Source organism: Rhea americana, unplaced genomic scaffold (assembly GCF_003343005.1).
Source record: "Rhea americana isolate MKP2758 unplaced genomic scaffold, rheAme1 scaffold_402, whole genome shotgun sequence".
In the NCBI taxonomy this organism is placed as follows: Eukaryota; Metazoa; Chordata; class Aves; order Rheiformes; family Rheidae; genus Rhea; species Rhea americana.
Genome location: NW_028186538.1, coordinates 116,603 through 132,262, shown reverse-complemented (window position 1 = coordinate 132,262; position 15,660 = coordinate 116,603). Strand labels below are relative to the sequence as shown.

General features: G+C 41.5%; 1 protein-coding gene across 1 annotated transcript in view; it reads right to left on the bottom strand.

Moving 5' to 3' along the window:
- Window positions 1-15,660, bottom strand: part of FASN (fatty acid synthase) — a 48,971-nt gene that overhangs the window by 19,507 nt on the left and 13,804 nt on the right. The window contains exons 9-28 of the mRNA XM_085314379.1: window positions 15,048-15,507; window positions 14,501-14,688; window positions 13,506-13,695; window positions 12,362-12,456; window positions 11,809-11,943; window positions 11,319-11,522; window positions 8,607-8,722; window positions 7,982-8,157; window positions 7,468-7,659; window positions 7,121-7,201; window positions 6,844-7,029; window positions 6,355-6,534; window positions 5,928-6,131; window positions 4,586-4,896; window positions 4,052-4,441; window positions 1,955-2,119; window positions 1,627-1,745; window positions 1,367-1,521; window positions 779-982; window positions 431-581 (exon numbers count right to left, since the gene is read on the bottom strand). Of these exons, the coding sequence (XP_085170505.1) occupies window positions 431-581; window positions 779-982; window positions 1,367-1,521; window positions 1,627-1,745; window positions 1,955-2,119; window positions 4,052-4,441; window positions 4,586-4,896; window positions 5,928-6,131; window positions 6,355-6,534; window positions 6,844-7,029; window positions 7,121-7,201; window positions 7,468-7,659; window positions 7,982-8,157; window positions 8,607-8,722; window positions 11,319-11,522; window positions 11,809-11,943; window positions 12,362-12,456; window positions 13,506-13,695; window positions 14,501-14,688; window positions 15,048-15,507 (3,902 nt within the window). The remainder of the gene's footprint in view (window positions 1-430; window positions 582-778; window positions 983-1,366; window positions 1,522-1,626; window positions 1,746-1,954; window positions 2,120-4,051; window positions 4,442-4,585; window positions 4,897-5,927; window positions 6,132-6,354; window positions 6,535-6,843; window positions 7,030-7,120; window positions 7,202-7,467; window positions 7,660-7,981; window positions 8,158-8,606; window positions 8,723-11,318; window positions 11,523-11,808; window positions 11,944-12,361; window positions 12,457-13,505; window positions 13,696-14,500; window positions 14,689-15,047; window positions 15,508-15,660) is intronic.

Sequence of the window (15,660 nt, the reverse complement as noted above, 5' to 3'; positions counted from 1 at the left end):
TCCTGCAGAGAGTCAGATGACTAAGCCAAACCCTACAGTTCCATTATCCACATTTTGTGGATCAGCCTTCCCCACAAGCAAGGCTAGCTACTAGAGAGATTTGGCAGATAACAAATCGTTTCCCCTCCTCAAAGTGCTAGCTTACAATTCTGCTGCAGGCTGCTTTCTGTCAGATCTTTGCTAAATCATGAAGGTCAATAGGACCCCTATACAAGGCTTTTCTGTAGCTTCCAACAAAGGAAGCACAGCGTTGGCACAGGGGTGACAGACAGGGTGAGGAGAAGTCCTCAGACTATAGTTCTGTTTTCATTCCCCGCAGTGGAACGTATACAGTATGCAGTCCTCCACTCAGACCAGGACTGTCACCAGCCTCAAAAAGTAAGGCAAATCTTATGTGTATATATGAAACAGAAAACAGCAGTTGACCTACCAGTTTGGGGGCACCTCCCATAGAAACCTCTTGTCACAGTCCACCACTGTGGCCAGTCCCTTTGCTGGCAGCAATCCCATCACCCTTTTCCCAGCCAAGTCCCGTCCTGAGAACTCCATGCCCAGCATGCACTGCTGCAAAGCCCAGTTACCTAAGAGAAGGCAAACAGTTTCACAAAGTGAACTTCCAAAACTCCTTGACCAAGAATTTACTACATCAGAAGGCTCTGAAAGTTGGAACCTTAGAGAAAGAAAAATGCTGGGATTTGTCTACTACTTACAAAGTTCCTAAGTCACAACAGGAACTGAATACATGAATACAGTTTCTTCTAGCGCAGTTTTAACTCACCAGGTATGGCATCTGGAGAAAGTTTTCCTGTGGCCAACATAATGTCCCGGAAATTGAGAGATGCATAATAGACTTTGCAAAGCTGAACATTAGGATTAGTTGTGTGAAAGTGACGAAGTGGGGAGACAATCCAACGAAGGGATGAGAGATCTCCACGAGTTAATACATTTACATAGGCATATTCTGTCAGTTCCTGAGGTTGAGCTGCAGAAAAAGGAACAGTAAGAACTTCACATATATTAACATAGGTTTCCAGAATGAGTAAATTTCTTGAGCAGTTGCTACCTTCTCCCTTTGCTCTCCACAAAACCCATTCTTATCCTAGAATCTACTTGTACCCTAAATAGCTCATCCTTCCTCCCAGAGTGAACAGTAGCATGCTCTGGTGCTGAGCTAGAAAAAAAAAAAAAAAAAAAAAAAAAAAAAAAAAAAAAAAAAATCCAAATTACCTATTAAAATAAACTAACTTCTCCCTCACAAAAAACTCCAACCTAACAACAACAAAACAACCCAACTCCACAATAGCTACTCCTGTTCCATGTAAACTCTATTCTTTTGGGCCTTGCAAACAATCCTCCAGTGAGTTACCTTGCTGCAATGGGAGATGCCTGAAGGAGCCCCACTTTCCATCACGATACACATTCATCACCAGGTCTCTCTGAACAATCTTTTGCATCTCCAAGGAAGAAAGGCTAGTGGGTGGGACAGGTGACGAAGGATTCAAGTTGGAAATGAACACACACCTAGAAGCCAGAAGTTGTCATTTTGTTTGTTTTGCTATAGGCAAGAAAATAAGCTAACAGAAAAACCATCGTGTCTCCTGTGTGTCTCAGGGCATACTTTTGTACCTGATTCGGTGGCCTTCTGCTTCAAGGCGGAGGCAGTTCACCATTCCTAGGATTCCTGAATTCCCACAACTGGTGGCAGTCAGCCACACAGGCTGCTCTGAGGAGTCAGCCAAGATCTCCTACGAGAAAAACCCCAAACAGTCTTAGTAGGAATCACAAGAAGAAAACAGCCCTTGCAACCTTAAGGCAGGGGAGAATAACTTCTATTCAAAAAACCCAACAGTTGAACACACCTATCTCCATACACGCACCTCTTAAAACGCTGTTAAGTGTATCTCATTTATAAAGTATAATGATTTGGAAATATCCAGAACACAGAAATTCTCACCTTCAAGGATTCAACCCACTTATAATGGGTCTCATCTACTGGCAGAAAAATAGGTGTTTTAACAGTGGCTTGCCGGCGACACAGGAAAATAACTGAGCCAAAGAAAGATCTTTTCACTGCAACCAGATTCAGTGAGACCTCGTTGAATAAGCCCTCCCATTGTGCCTGTTAAATCAGGAATAACAGCAATTAATAGCAAAGTAGAAATCACGTCTATACTTTCTGATGCATCTCCCCAAAGATGACAACTTTACCAGGAACAATAGGCACTGTCCACCTCTTGCTTTTGCTTGAAACCTTGGCATCAATTTTCTCTCAGTATAAAGACATATTTGATTAATGTAATAGTATTTTATCCATGTCTAGAGTATTTCTTCCTCCCCAAAAGATTCTCAACATGCAGTAATACAAATATCTTTGACAACTATGGAAGCCTTGGTTAGGAAAATGGTCTTTCCACAGTATCAAGTGTGGAAAACCGAGCAATGACCATGCTATCAAATCCTGTGTAGGATTTGACTAAAATTTAACTCCAGCACTCTTAGTAAGCCACATCCACAGATGGAGGAAAAGGGGAGGGAAAAAAAAAAAGAGGCAGCACATGAATCCACACACACATGACGACAGTGGAAACTGTACACATTGAGTTTAGATGTTATTAATCTATGTCATGTAAACTTTGTCTGTAATAGAAAAGTAGAGTATGACAGAGAAAACAAGAAATCCCACTTCTGCTTGAAAAAAGCTAGCAGTGGAGAAGCACTTGCACTTAAGTTGCATAGAAATAACATTTCAAAAACAAGAGAATGAAAATGTGCACAGAGACATTGAGGCTCTACTACCTGAGCAAAACAAAGAAAGCATACATTTGTTTTTCCTACATCAGGAACAAAACAGTGGGCAGTTCTGACTGGGTGATGCCTTGTATCAAGGACTAAGGAAAGTAAGAATTAGATCAAATCCCACCCACTCTCTTCTGCATAGTATCATTTTCTTTAGAGAAGGTGCAAGCAACACACACATCCTATCCAAGGGATTTGCTAATATTGAGATACTGACTCTTATGAGAGATCTAAGTTTTAAGATGGTATCAGCTTCAGCAGTTGTTTTTTTTTTTTTAACTCCTCCTGCAAAGATGCAAAGCCAAAGAACATGTCCTTCTTTCCTCAAATCTCCTTAAAACTCTTCACAAAGAGTGATTGTCTGAATCCATTTTTGTGCAAAATTCCTAATCCAACTACTGCACTCCAGAAATATAAACAAAAAGTTAAACTATTGTAAATACTATTCTCTTCCCGAGTGCCTATAGACACTCGGTTCAGAAAGGCTGCATATGTTCTGTTGAGGGGCAGTTTCGTGTTACTGCTTAGCTTAACAACTAGCTGCCAAGAGAAGGTGATGTATCAGTTCCTACTCTTTCCCTGGTCACTCACTCATACTTTCTCTTATGCCAGCACTGGCCTTGCTTCATCTGCATGATGCCTTTGTTTACAGCTATAGGGCACTTAAACAAACAAAAAATAATAATAAAATAAATAAAGAAGCAAAACAAAAGACACTGGTCCCCTATTTTTGCTGATTTAGTTTGCCATAACTCATTACGGAATCAAAGTGAGGAGAGATGGAGAAGTACAAAAGAAAAGCCTTCTTTTTCTGGGAGCAGTTCAGTGTTGGAAGAGGTTAACTGGTTTATGAAATCTTACCCCCAGTACAAGGAAGAGATTCTGTTATTGAAGCATTTTAGGATTCTACAGTAGAAAACTGCACCCCCCCCAAATAATGCAGCACATTAACTAGCACCACTCATAACAGAAATAATGTTTTCATATGGATTATATAGACATAAGTGACAATAAATCATTTTCAATGCATTAAGAGAGACACTCCTGGACTGAACTCACAGAATTTGCCCTCCCAATCTAATAAGCAGAAATTCCCAGTTCTTTTCTCATCTGAAAAAGTGGCTCCTTCACATTCCTGCAGAAGGACTCAATGGAAAGTGACATTGACTCAACATTCCTCACAGAAGAGTCTGTAAGCAACATACTAACTCCAGACTAACTGCTGAGAAAGTATCCATACTTCCCAAATGTTTACCTGAGCCAGGAAGCTGCGTCTCTGCTGTAGGTCTGGACTTGTAAGAAAACTGATAATTTCTCCCAGAGTTTCTCCTTTAAGGAGCGTGTGTAGCAAAACAAATCCTCCTTCTTTCACTGCAGCTGCTAAGTTAGACAGAATTTCAGTGGTGTTCCCCAGAACATTTGTTGAACAGTTGTATACCAACAAGTCAGCATTGGTCAGATTTCCAGAGGGAGGACTAGATGGATCCCACTGGCTAACGGAAACTCCAGCATCTTGTAGCTGTGTTTCATTATCTGAAATAGTTTCTATGTTACGGTCAGTGGCAATGTAGTCCACCTGCAACAGGGGCTGAGTATTCAGAATATTTGTAACACGAGAGAAGAGATATCCGCTTCCTGCAAGAGCCTGTGAGAAAAGAAGTGGGGAGGGGGAAGGAAAACCAAGCTGAAACATGAATAATATCCAGAATTATAACTGGAACAATAAAAGACTGATCAGGTTCCTGGAAGGTCTGGAAAATATTATCTATATCTTGGGCTTCTAGCTAACCTCCACTATCTTCATCCTGTGACTGGTCATGTTCTCCAGTACCACATCCAAGCAAGCCCTCAGCTTTGAAGAATCCAGCAAGCCATTGAGAAGAGGGTCATCCTGGAGATGCATTTTCTCTTGAATCACGATCTGTTCCAGCTCAGAATGGAGGTTTCCATTCAGTTCCAGATGGCAGATTTCAGCAAGGATATGCTGAAGGCCCTTCTGTATGGGTGAGGACTCTGCAGCAGCCCCTACAGTTTCTAGTCCAGGAATGGCTAATTTGRTCCCATGCACTGCCACCTTTGCCTGTAAGTTCCGGATCAGATCTATAGAACAGAAGGAGTGAAGGGAAGAGTCAGATTTCAAATGCTGTGTCTTTTCCTTTTATGGAGGAGAGTATCCCTTCCCTCAAATTTTTCCATTTGCTGTAGCAGCTGACAAGCACCACAAATTATGGCATCCTATAACATTAGTCTAGGCACAAAGATGTAGTACATGCTTCTGTACATTCTCATGATTGACATTTTACACAGTAGTTGCAGTGTCAAAACAAGCAGGCTTGGAGAACAGATTGTGTAGCAAGACAATCTAGCATACCAAATATACCCCATGGCAAGGCTCTTACGGAAAGAGGGCAACTAACAGAAAACCTCTGGATGATGAGAGCTTTGGGGAGGTGGTAGTGGGAAAGCGTAGTTTCTCCATATTAAAAACACACACACACACACAAAAAAACCCCACAGTTTTGCTTTACAGCTGGGTGAAAAATAGCCCGTCTTGACTGACATCAGCTACAGAACTGAGAGAAATAAAATCCTACTAAAACATATGTAAAAACTTGGTATACAGGATCCAGACATTGCAAGGAGTCAGAAAAAAAATGTTGACTCCTATTACCAAATTGAAATATGAGTGTGAAGTCACTCTATCAGCCTAGAAAGCCAAAAATGTCATCTCCAGACATGGCAAAATTCATTGCTCAAGCCAAAGAATTTTTAAAAATAGCAATTTATTTCCCACTGATGAAAGAACACTCAAGAGAAATGAGCTATTTGTGCCTCTTTGCTTACAGGACAGTTGTGGCATCTGAAACACTCCCTGTCATAGAAGGGCAGATGTGCCTCCCACACACCCCAGCTTTACTCCTATCCACAGTCTAGAAGCACCTCAGGCAGACCTAGCTTTTAGCTTCTGGCAGGCTCTACAGACAGAGGACTTCTGCTCAGGTCTTGTACAGATACCAGTACTTTATGTCTTGAATGCAGTAAGGACTGAGCTAGCCAGAATTGTTTCTCTCAGACATTTCTGACAGGCCAGAAGATGGCACTAGTGCAAAAACAAAGCAACCCCACTCTACCTTTGCAGTGCTCCAGATGGGCTTGAAGCTGAGAGCTAGAAGACAAACAGTTGCTCTCAGAATAGGGCAAAAAGCAGAATTTTTCCAGGGTGGGAGGGACTCGTTCCTGTTGTCGTCGTGGCGCCACAGAAGCATGGAGACCACTGATCTGAACACCTCCTGCTTTGAGGCTATCAAGGTAGCGGTCAAAAATGACATCAAAAGCTGCAAGACAAGAAAAAACTCAGAAGTTTGCAAACACTAGAAGTAATTGTATTCAAGGTTAATTAGCTGAACAGTGCTTTGTCAGCCCATGTTACAGAGGGAGCTGCAGAAAATCTTGGAGACTAAGAGGGCCTCCAAAAATCCAGCCTACTTTTTTGTAAGTCAAACATTCGTGCACACAACACTCAAACTAATATAAGCCCAAGTATGAAAGACATATTACCTTTTATATCATCTTGGTATTGGCACACCTGCTCTTGATGCAGTACCGGGTCAATGCACACTGATCGAATTCTGGTAGGTAAGCGCAAACTGCGCCCAGTCTCAGCTAAAATTATCATGTGCAGCAGAGTGTCTAGGAAGGTCACCCAGTTTCCATTCCACAGAACCTTCCCTGTGTTTGCTGAAAAGTAAAAGGCAGGGTAGTCTCATTGGAATTTTGTCAGTCAGCAGATATAAGGAGTCACTACTTGTCAGCTGCAAAGTCTGTGGCACCCAGCTTCCCCTGTAAAATCCAATAATCAGTTCTACATGGGAGATAACTTTCCCACTGCACTATCAAGACAGATGGTCATCCTCCATTATCATACCAAAAGTACACCACCACCTCATGTAGCATAAACAGCTTGGCCACTAACACAAATTAAATTAAAATACCAAATAATCATCATAACAACCATGTTCATTATTCTTCTACAGAAAGTAAATTCACCTTCATTATTACATTCCAGAAGGCCCTGGAAAGTTGGTCCATAATTATATCCACGCAGATGCAGCTCTTGGTAAATGTCTTCTTTGGAGAGGCCAGACTTAGAGCTCATCCCTACTTCAGTCTGAAGGTCGACTGGGTGGTTATGAAAGTTATTCTGAGCAGTGTTTTCTAGGAGGGAAATCTTCCCTGATGTGCACAATGGAAAGAATAATTGTCACTGTCCATAAATAATGAATTTGGGTAGGCCAGGGTATGCACAGACACTTTATCCACTCACCACTCACAGCCAGATTTCCATTCCCTGACACTTCAAAGCAGTGGGAAGCAGGCATGAGTCTCACCTCCAGCTGCGTTGATCCTGCAAGAAATATCAAAGAGGTCTGAGAGGCCATTCACTGCCTCCAGTTTCTCTCACATCCTCTCCAGACTTGCACTGCACAACATGGAATAGAGATGGCCATAATACATGCTACCTGACCGTATGAATTGACCTCTTCATTTTGTTATGTTGTACTCTTCTGCGTATGCTTTCTCTTATGTTCTTTCTCACTTCCTCCTTGTTTCTTTTTCCTCCCACTCCCTTCACCAGGCAGTTCTGAAGTCATATCATCACCTCTCACTCACCCTTTTTGGGAAGGATAGTTGCCTGATGAATTGTGACGTCTTCAAACATAACAGCCATTTGTTCCATGCCCACACCAAGAGACCGTGCCAGAGTTCGCCAAGCCAGCACTAGATACCCAGTTGCTGGGTACAGGACTCTGCCATCAATGCAATGACCAACCAAGTAGTGGTCAGGGGACTCAGGACTTACATCTGCCAAACAATAAAGAGTAGAGTAATGAAAATTCCCTAATAAAGAGGTCTTTCCCCTTCAATGTCTGTAAGAGGTTCTAGTGGTTTCCCCAACCATCCTGACTGGGAATATGTAGCTCTTAAAACTTCTGTCAGTCTGAATCAAGACTGCTCAGTTCATATTCCTTCATGCCACTTCAAAAACAGACCCAGCCTCCTAGAGAAAACGTCTCAAGCTTCAGAAGACTGCTTCAATGATGCTGCTTTGAGTTTCTTTTTCTGTACTGTTACTAAAAAATGTAAAGGTAAAGTGGGGAGAGGGGGAAGGGACAGGCACACACACCAATATTGTAGACTGAAGCTGATGCAGAGCCTTTGGAACCTGCTGGAAAGTCTTCAGCTTTTGGAACATCCCAGTCCTGGCTGTGGTCCCATTTTATATATGGAGAAATAAGTGGGGTTCCCACTGGGACAGGATATTCCACAAGTGGGAACAAGTTATTTCCAAGAACTTTTATCCTAGGAAGACAAAAAAGAATTAAGGGGGGGGGGGGAAGGAGAGAGAGAGAGAGAGAGAGAGAAAGAAAAAGAAAAAAAAATGTTGATGATGGCACTTAAGAGGTCAGACAGTAATAATTCATGGGACTCCTGGAGAAGTCTTAGACATCGAGTTCAGGAACATTGCAGCCAAATCTGTAATTCTTACAATCCATGAGATTCAAAGTTTATTTCCACGAGCTAGTCCAGATTCCTAGGCCTCTGGACTGGGGCTCCTTCCCTTTGAAAGGGAAAGGCATCTTCCCAGCCCAAGCAGTTTGTAACCCAAGGCATTTTTTCCTAAGTGGCATAACTATGTAAAGCAAAGAGGTAAATCCTATCCTTTTCTACATTTCTTAAAGCAATGTCTCAATTCTTGTTTGCTAGGAAAGAGATCTGAATTCTGTCCCAAATGATAGCAGAATCCTTACCCAGTCAAATGAATCTTTCCAGTCTGTGTTAGGAAGAACTCCAGGTTATTTTTGTGGTCTCTTTTCATCAAAGGCAGAATGGTGCAAGTTGGTTTCAAAGTTCTCCTCAAGATAGCCTGGTCAAGTAGAGTTCAGAAATCATTGCTGGAAGGCATCACTTTCTTCCTTGTTCCTGAATTTATTTCTCTGCAGATCTCAAACCACTTCTGCTTCTGTGCCAGGTGCTGGTATGCGCACCATTTTAAACAGGAAGAGAAAGCAGCAGAATAGCCACCTCCCAGCCACCAAAGAAGCAGCATTTCTTGTAAGACAGAACCTATGTAATATTCAGGAAATTCTGCCAAATCACATACCTTCCTTTCCCAAGTAGATTGTCAAGTAGAGTCAAAAGCTGCACTTCAAGAACTGCAAGAGTATCCTCGAGCCTCCCATTTGCACAAACACACACAGAACTCAGACCCTTGCTCCCAGTGTCAGTCCTTTTCAGCTTGAAGCATCCCACAGCATTTTCCAAACAATAGCTATTAAACCCAAAACCTTGCCCTAGACATCTGCTCTTTAATTCGGTGCTGCATCTTTAAATGGGAGAAGGAAGAAGGAGAGAAGAACCAGGACTCCCTCAAACCCAGCTGATAAAACCTTTGTTTGCACTAGAGTCCAGAATTGTATGAGTAAAAAAAAAAAAAAAAAAAAAAAAAAAAAAAAAAAATTTCCACAGGGAGGGGAGAATTTGTCTAAAGAGCTCTGCTCTGATTCTGCCTTTCTCTGCCTGCCTGGCAGTTGCTTTCAAAATACAAATAAGCTCAATATGACATAATAAATATACACTGGATTGGAACTCAGAAGCCTTATACAGCCCTGACATTTGATTCCAAAATCACTATGATTCCGCTTAGACTTTTTACCTCTAGCATGCCATCTAGCAAACAAGAACCACCAGCCCTCAAGCTTTTTCAGGGACAAGCACAAGACCCATAGCACTGATCTTGTGGGGAAAGCACATTCTTGCAGACTGCAAGGAGATTTTCATCCACATTACTGCTTCAAAAGGGGACAAAATGGGAAAGAGGTACTGACTATTTATACACTTGTATTCAAGAAGCAGGCTTCACAGCTAGGTCCTGACTGCCAGTGACTATGTAAGTACTGCCGTACACAAGATGGCTAAACACAATTATCCAAGAGTTATAATCCACTCCCCCAGTTAGGCTTCTCACACAATGAAGACATCTAACTCTCAGGAAGTTCCCCAAAATACACTTCTAGCCATAGGCTAGAAAAATAAAACATTTTCAGTGGCATTCTGAAAAACGTGAAGTATACAAGACATTTTGCGAACATCTGATGTATAGATGCCGAAGCATATGGGAAGCTGATCAGAGCGCTTGTTGCCTACAAGTTTGCCTTTAGCTATAGTCACCTAATTAGTAGCGTCTCAAATAATATTGTTAAGCAAAGCAAGACTTTACTTCAGCATAACGATAATCTGATAATCAGATTTCCTGGGGGAGGGGATGGTGAGGGAGAGGGTCCAACTCCCCAAACATTCCCCTCACACACATCCTCTCCCCTACTCACCTTTTAGGGATCCAAAGGCACAGCCTAGCTTTCTTACCTTGATCATTTAGGTCAAAATTCCCAAGGAAAAACAAAACAAAAAACACCACAAACAACCCCCCCCTCCAATTTTAAAGGTCTAATGCTTTAGTGGATTAACACTTGGACACTCTCACGGCTTCTAAAAATGTAATGAGAAATGCTGTTCATTTTCAGCTCCTATTGAGGGAGAGAGGAAGAAATGGAGGAATGGACACCATATACCCTAAATATACTAATATCAAGATGAGTGCTTCTAGCCATGCTCCATTAAGCTTGAGGATAAGTTATTTTTATTTGGGACTCCAGTCTTCCTTCCTTGAAGATTTATATGACACAGAACAACTGAATATTTTTAAGAGACACAACACTGTAGCGCTGTTTCCTTTCTCACCGAACTGCTATAGCAGTGCAAGTTTGATGATGAAACCTTTCAAATTAAGCAAAAGAGATCAGTATCAATTGAACTAGGTTAAAAAAAAAAAAGAAAAAAAGAAAACCCTCTGTTAATTAGGGCACAGATGGCAATAAAAGATTTTCATAGAGATGGTCTGTTTATTCTTGTCCCCCTCGCCCCTTAGACAATATCATTTATCCCCACTGCACCAAATAACTATTGGGGGATGAGGGAGAAAGAGGCTCTTCAATCACCCATATTTCTTCATTGCATCCTTTGATTGAGTCTCCTATCAAAATAAGGATCTAAGTCTGATCCTTTCAGCTTAGCAAGAACTGACAAAACTACAAATCAAGATACTAAGTCTTCACATTTTTCCTCCCTGCTGCATTCTTTGCACACGCTATTTGATCCAAATGATTAAGGGCTTTTCCTACTCATTGCACAGTTCAGGGAGCTGACTATCAGCTATCTGAAATGCATAGCAATGAATAAAGGCAACCATGTCAAAATGGGGGTGGGGAAGTGGTAGTATGTTGGGAAGTGCACTTTTTTTTTTTCTGCAAAAAAAAAAATCCTAAATATGAAAGACTTGAAAGCGTTGAAAGGAAAAAGTGTTCTCAGAACTAGAAAGGCAGTATTCCTTAATTCTCAAACCTTCAGTCTCCTTCCTACAGCATACCAATATAGTAGTCTACTGACAAAATTGAACACAATACCTGTAAGAGAGCATGTGGAGCGATCTCCACTACAACAGCATTCTCTGGAATATGCTTCAGACCTTCATGGAATAGCACTGGGTTCACCAGGTTGTTCACATGATACTCTGCAGAAGAATCTCTAGCCAGATCACTCTGCCACTGAGATTCAGGGATAGATGTACTGATCCACCGTGCCGAACGAGGTTTAGGGTGTGGAATGACCTACAAATAGATAAGATAGAGGAAAGGGAGGAAGGTTACAGGTTGTAGATGATAACAAGACAGACAAAAGCAAGCCAACCCCTCGCCTTCATGGGCCATTTTTCTCAGCTTGATTGCTCAGGACATCCTTCTGCTTGAGGCCACAGGACCTTTAACCATAAGCCCCACACACTCGTCAAAAGACTTCCCTCCTAAAATAAGGAGTCTCCTTGAGCTCAGCATCAGCTCTACTCAGACCCCAGCTGTCCCAGAACAAACTACATGAGCAATAATTGAGCAATATTACCTTTTTCAGGGCACTGAGCAGCACTGGTGCAATCGATGCCATGTAATAGGAATGAAATGCAACCCCAGCACTGCGTACCTCCTTTGCAAACACACCATCCTTTTTCAGTTTGGTTACAAACTCATTCACAGAGTCCTAAGAAGAGGAATAGAAGTGCATTAAACATAAAACCCTGCAACATATCTAGGATCTGGATTAATTGCTCTACTCCCCCAACACACTCCATCACTGACACAGAGGGAGCCATAGCCTGTGATGCTGTTATTGTCCTTCTGTGTCTTTCATCCATCTCTTGTCATACTCATGGCTGTAACATTATTCAGTATGAGAGATCTCTTAAGTATTAAACTCATTGAGGCACTAACATCACTTTCTTTCACTGGACATTTGAGTGTTCAAGTTCATAATAAGCACCATGTCCCCTCCCACCACTTCACTACAGCCTCCCTTTGCAAGAAACTAAGCCCTAACTTGGCTTCACATTTTCTCCAAACTGGAACTTCCCAAGTCCCAACCACAGCTCTGGTGTGTACCAAATTAGTTCCTTGCTCACCAGAGGCCCAGAAACAGTGACAGTATCTTCAGAATTGTGACAGGCAGGTACCACATTTGGAGGACAGCGATGCTTACATTCCTCCCATGTCAGACCTGCAGAAGGAAGATTTCTAGACAACACAAGTCTTTCTAGGAGTGAGCTGTGAGCCTCATGAAGGGAGGCAATCACACACACAGAATCTGGTCATTTATTACATGAATACAAAACACTGAAAACATTTGAACTCAGTATCAGGTATGGAAAAACATATGCAGCAGTCCGAGATGTATTATGTCATGTATTTAATATCAAGCAAAAGAAAGCCTAATTAGATAGTCCTTTGGAGCATTAGTTAAAATAAGAAGATTATAACAAGTGATCTAGTCATCAAATTAGACCTGCAACAGCTTTTCTCTGAGTAGTAGTGTTTCAGATTTTTTAATGACCACTGTGCCAATAATAAGAAGCAGAAAATGGTTATTTGCTGCATGGCTGTTTTTATTTAAAAACACGTGAGACACCATAAAGCCAGACAAGACAAACTGATGGGTCCATAGCTCAAAACTTCACCAAATAGTAGCCAAAACTACATCCTTTACTCAGAGACACAAAAATACTGAGCAAAGCTTGTCTAAGGGAACTTCTTCCTAAATGTTAGTACGCAAGAGCCAGTCCTATCATCAGGTTCCCAACCTCAAGCTATAAGAGCAATAAATTCCACAAGCCATTTATTCAATACAGAAAAATGTCTTACTGGTTTCATGCCTCATTCTTCTGTACATCAGAAAACTCTTCTTGTCTCTTTAAATCAAGAGACAAAAAGCCCAGTGCCTTAGATTTTCATCTCTTTCAAGTAGATTATCAGGCTTTTGTCTGTCACCTGCCAACAAACCTCTCAATTTCCACTTAGTTTTGGATGGGTGGCCGAAGTTCTACTGTATTGTAGGTCAGAGGTTACTACCATTATATAAACTTCAGTATTTTATATCCCATTTTACATCAGGGGAAAAAAAAGGACAAGAAGCAGCAGTAGCTGAAATTGTATAAACAGGGTTGTCTCCGCCAACACATTTCAGAGCCCAATTTTATCCTAATACTATACAACAGAGAACAGATGTACTTTCCTGTATCATTTGATAAGGATCTACTTTTAGCTACCTACCAACAGCAGCCATTCCTCCTGGGGGTAATTTGGCCTCTTTAACACATCGTCCTCGCCAATAAGCGGCAAGAATGGCTTCTTCATGACTTAAGGAATTATCTGCATAGCCACAAGCTAGTTCTCCCACTGAGTGGCCCAAAATTCCGTCAGGTTGCAGACCTGCAGCCTTCAGCATGTCAATCTGGGCAATCTGCAGGAAAAAGTAGAATTAGTGATTCTACATCAGAGTAAGCAGGCATCAGGCCTCAACAAAGAATATGTTACACAGCAGCAGTGAGTATATTACAAAATGGCTTTTCTGTACAGACATTCTTCTTGGCCTCACTGCCATCCTCTTCACAAGTGCAGTTCCAGCCTTACTTCAAAGCAAGCTCAAGAATCATTATGTGACTCCAGTATTGTCTGGGCCTCTCCATTATCTAGATTTCCACTAGGAATTTATTTCCAACAATAGGATGTTACAGAAGAGCATGTCTGTACAGAGTCAAGGCCAGCTTTATGGATTTTAAAACGATACCTCTTATTAAGATATACTGACATTCATTCAGAATTAAAGGGACTTTATTTAACATCATTAAATTCATTTTCAGAACAAGTTTTAGGAGGTAAAACACAGAAGTATTTTATAGACCCTTGTTTGTTGGCACAAACATTTACACAAAATTCAGGCGTTCCTCAGTCTCTTAAAGGAAGAAGCTGCCCCACATAAACACATGCACGCAAATGAGTTTAGATCAACATTCCCCCAAGCATCTTCAAAACAACAGGACCCAAAACTATAAAGGATGCAACACACACTACTATCAGAGAGTATATTTCTAACAGATTGCTGTCATCTGCTGATTACACAAACTTACTAGTCATTATTAATCCACATGATGTTTTACCAGCCAAACAGACACATTAACAGAGCCTACTCATGGATTGAAACCTACTYATGAATTGAAACTAGGAAAGAGTCCATGTTCCCTCCTCTATCAGTCATTCAGTCTTACTTGAATAGCAGCTAGTCCAACAAATGCATGGACAGTGTCATCAAAAGTGTTCTCATCTGCATGCAGGAGCATGTCCGAGACCTTCAGCCCTGTGTCCTTCAAAGCCTCATCTGAACGCAATATAGACTGTCGAAACAGATCCAGCTTCATGAGGCTCAAACCCATACCTTTCCACTGCGTTCCCATGCCTGCAGGATAAGCAAAGAGAATGTGAGCTTTGGCAATGCTCAATAAAAGGAGCAGACATCACATACTTGCTCTGGCAGTGAAAGAATTCTATGAGCAGAACACTATACCTTTCTAATACCTTCTAAATCAAGTACTGCTTTTCATTCTCCTGGACTTTGCTATCATCAGAAGACAGCTAAATTGGAAGGATTAGATAGAACACAGGGAACAAGAGTCTCCTACACTTAGCCAAGGGCTGTACGATAGTACCTCATGCTAGAGAGTGGAAGAAAACACCAAATAGAGCACAGGATCCAATAGCTCAAAGCCCGGATCCACAAAGGAATACAGAAGCCTGGACCCACTGCCGTGGCATTACCTGAGCAGATGTACCAGAGTGGTCTAACAGATGCTTGAACTTGCTGGACCTCTTTTACATCACTCTCACTGCCAACTAGTGTGTAGCCCCTGTAGGGCATGGAAGATGCAGAAATTGTAGAGATATCACTGAGCAAACTTATAAATGGACTGCATCCTCCATGTTTTCTGCTCTCTTGAATTAGTATTTCCACAGCTTCCTGCGTTCTGCCACAGATTTGGACCAGTCGCGGCAAGTTGCAAGTTTCCAGAGGCTGGCGTTTCTTCTCATTTGGCCTCAGAATGACATGAGCATTAGAACCTCCAAAGCCAAAAGAATTGATACTGACAAGGCCACCTTTCACTGGTGTTGGTTTACAAACCACCTGCAAAGAGCCATCTTGTAAGGCAGGAATATCTGGATTTGGGGTATTGAAATGAAGATTTGGAGCCCACAGTCCATGTTCCAGAGAGAGAATGACCTGAAAGAAACAGAGTAGTCTGTGTTCCACATTTTCTTATAGAAAACATTCTTTTGTTATTATTGTTTTACTATAAATGATTATATAGCATATACTTAAGTGTCATGGCTTTTTTTAAAGGTTTGAGTACAGTACAGTGAGTATACACCAGAG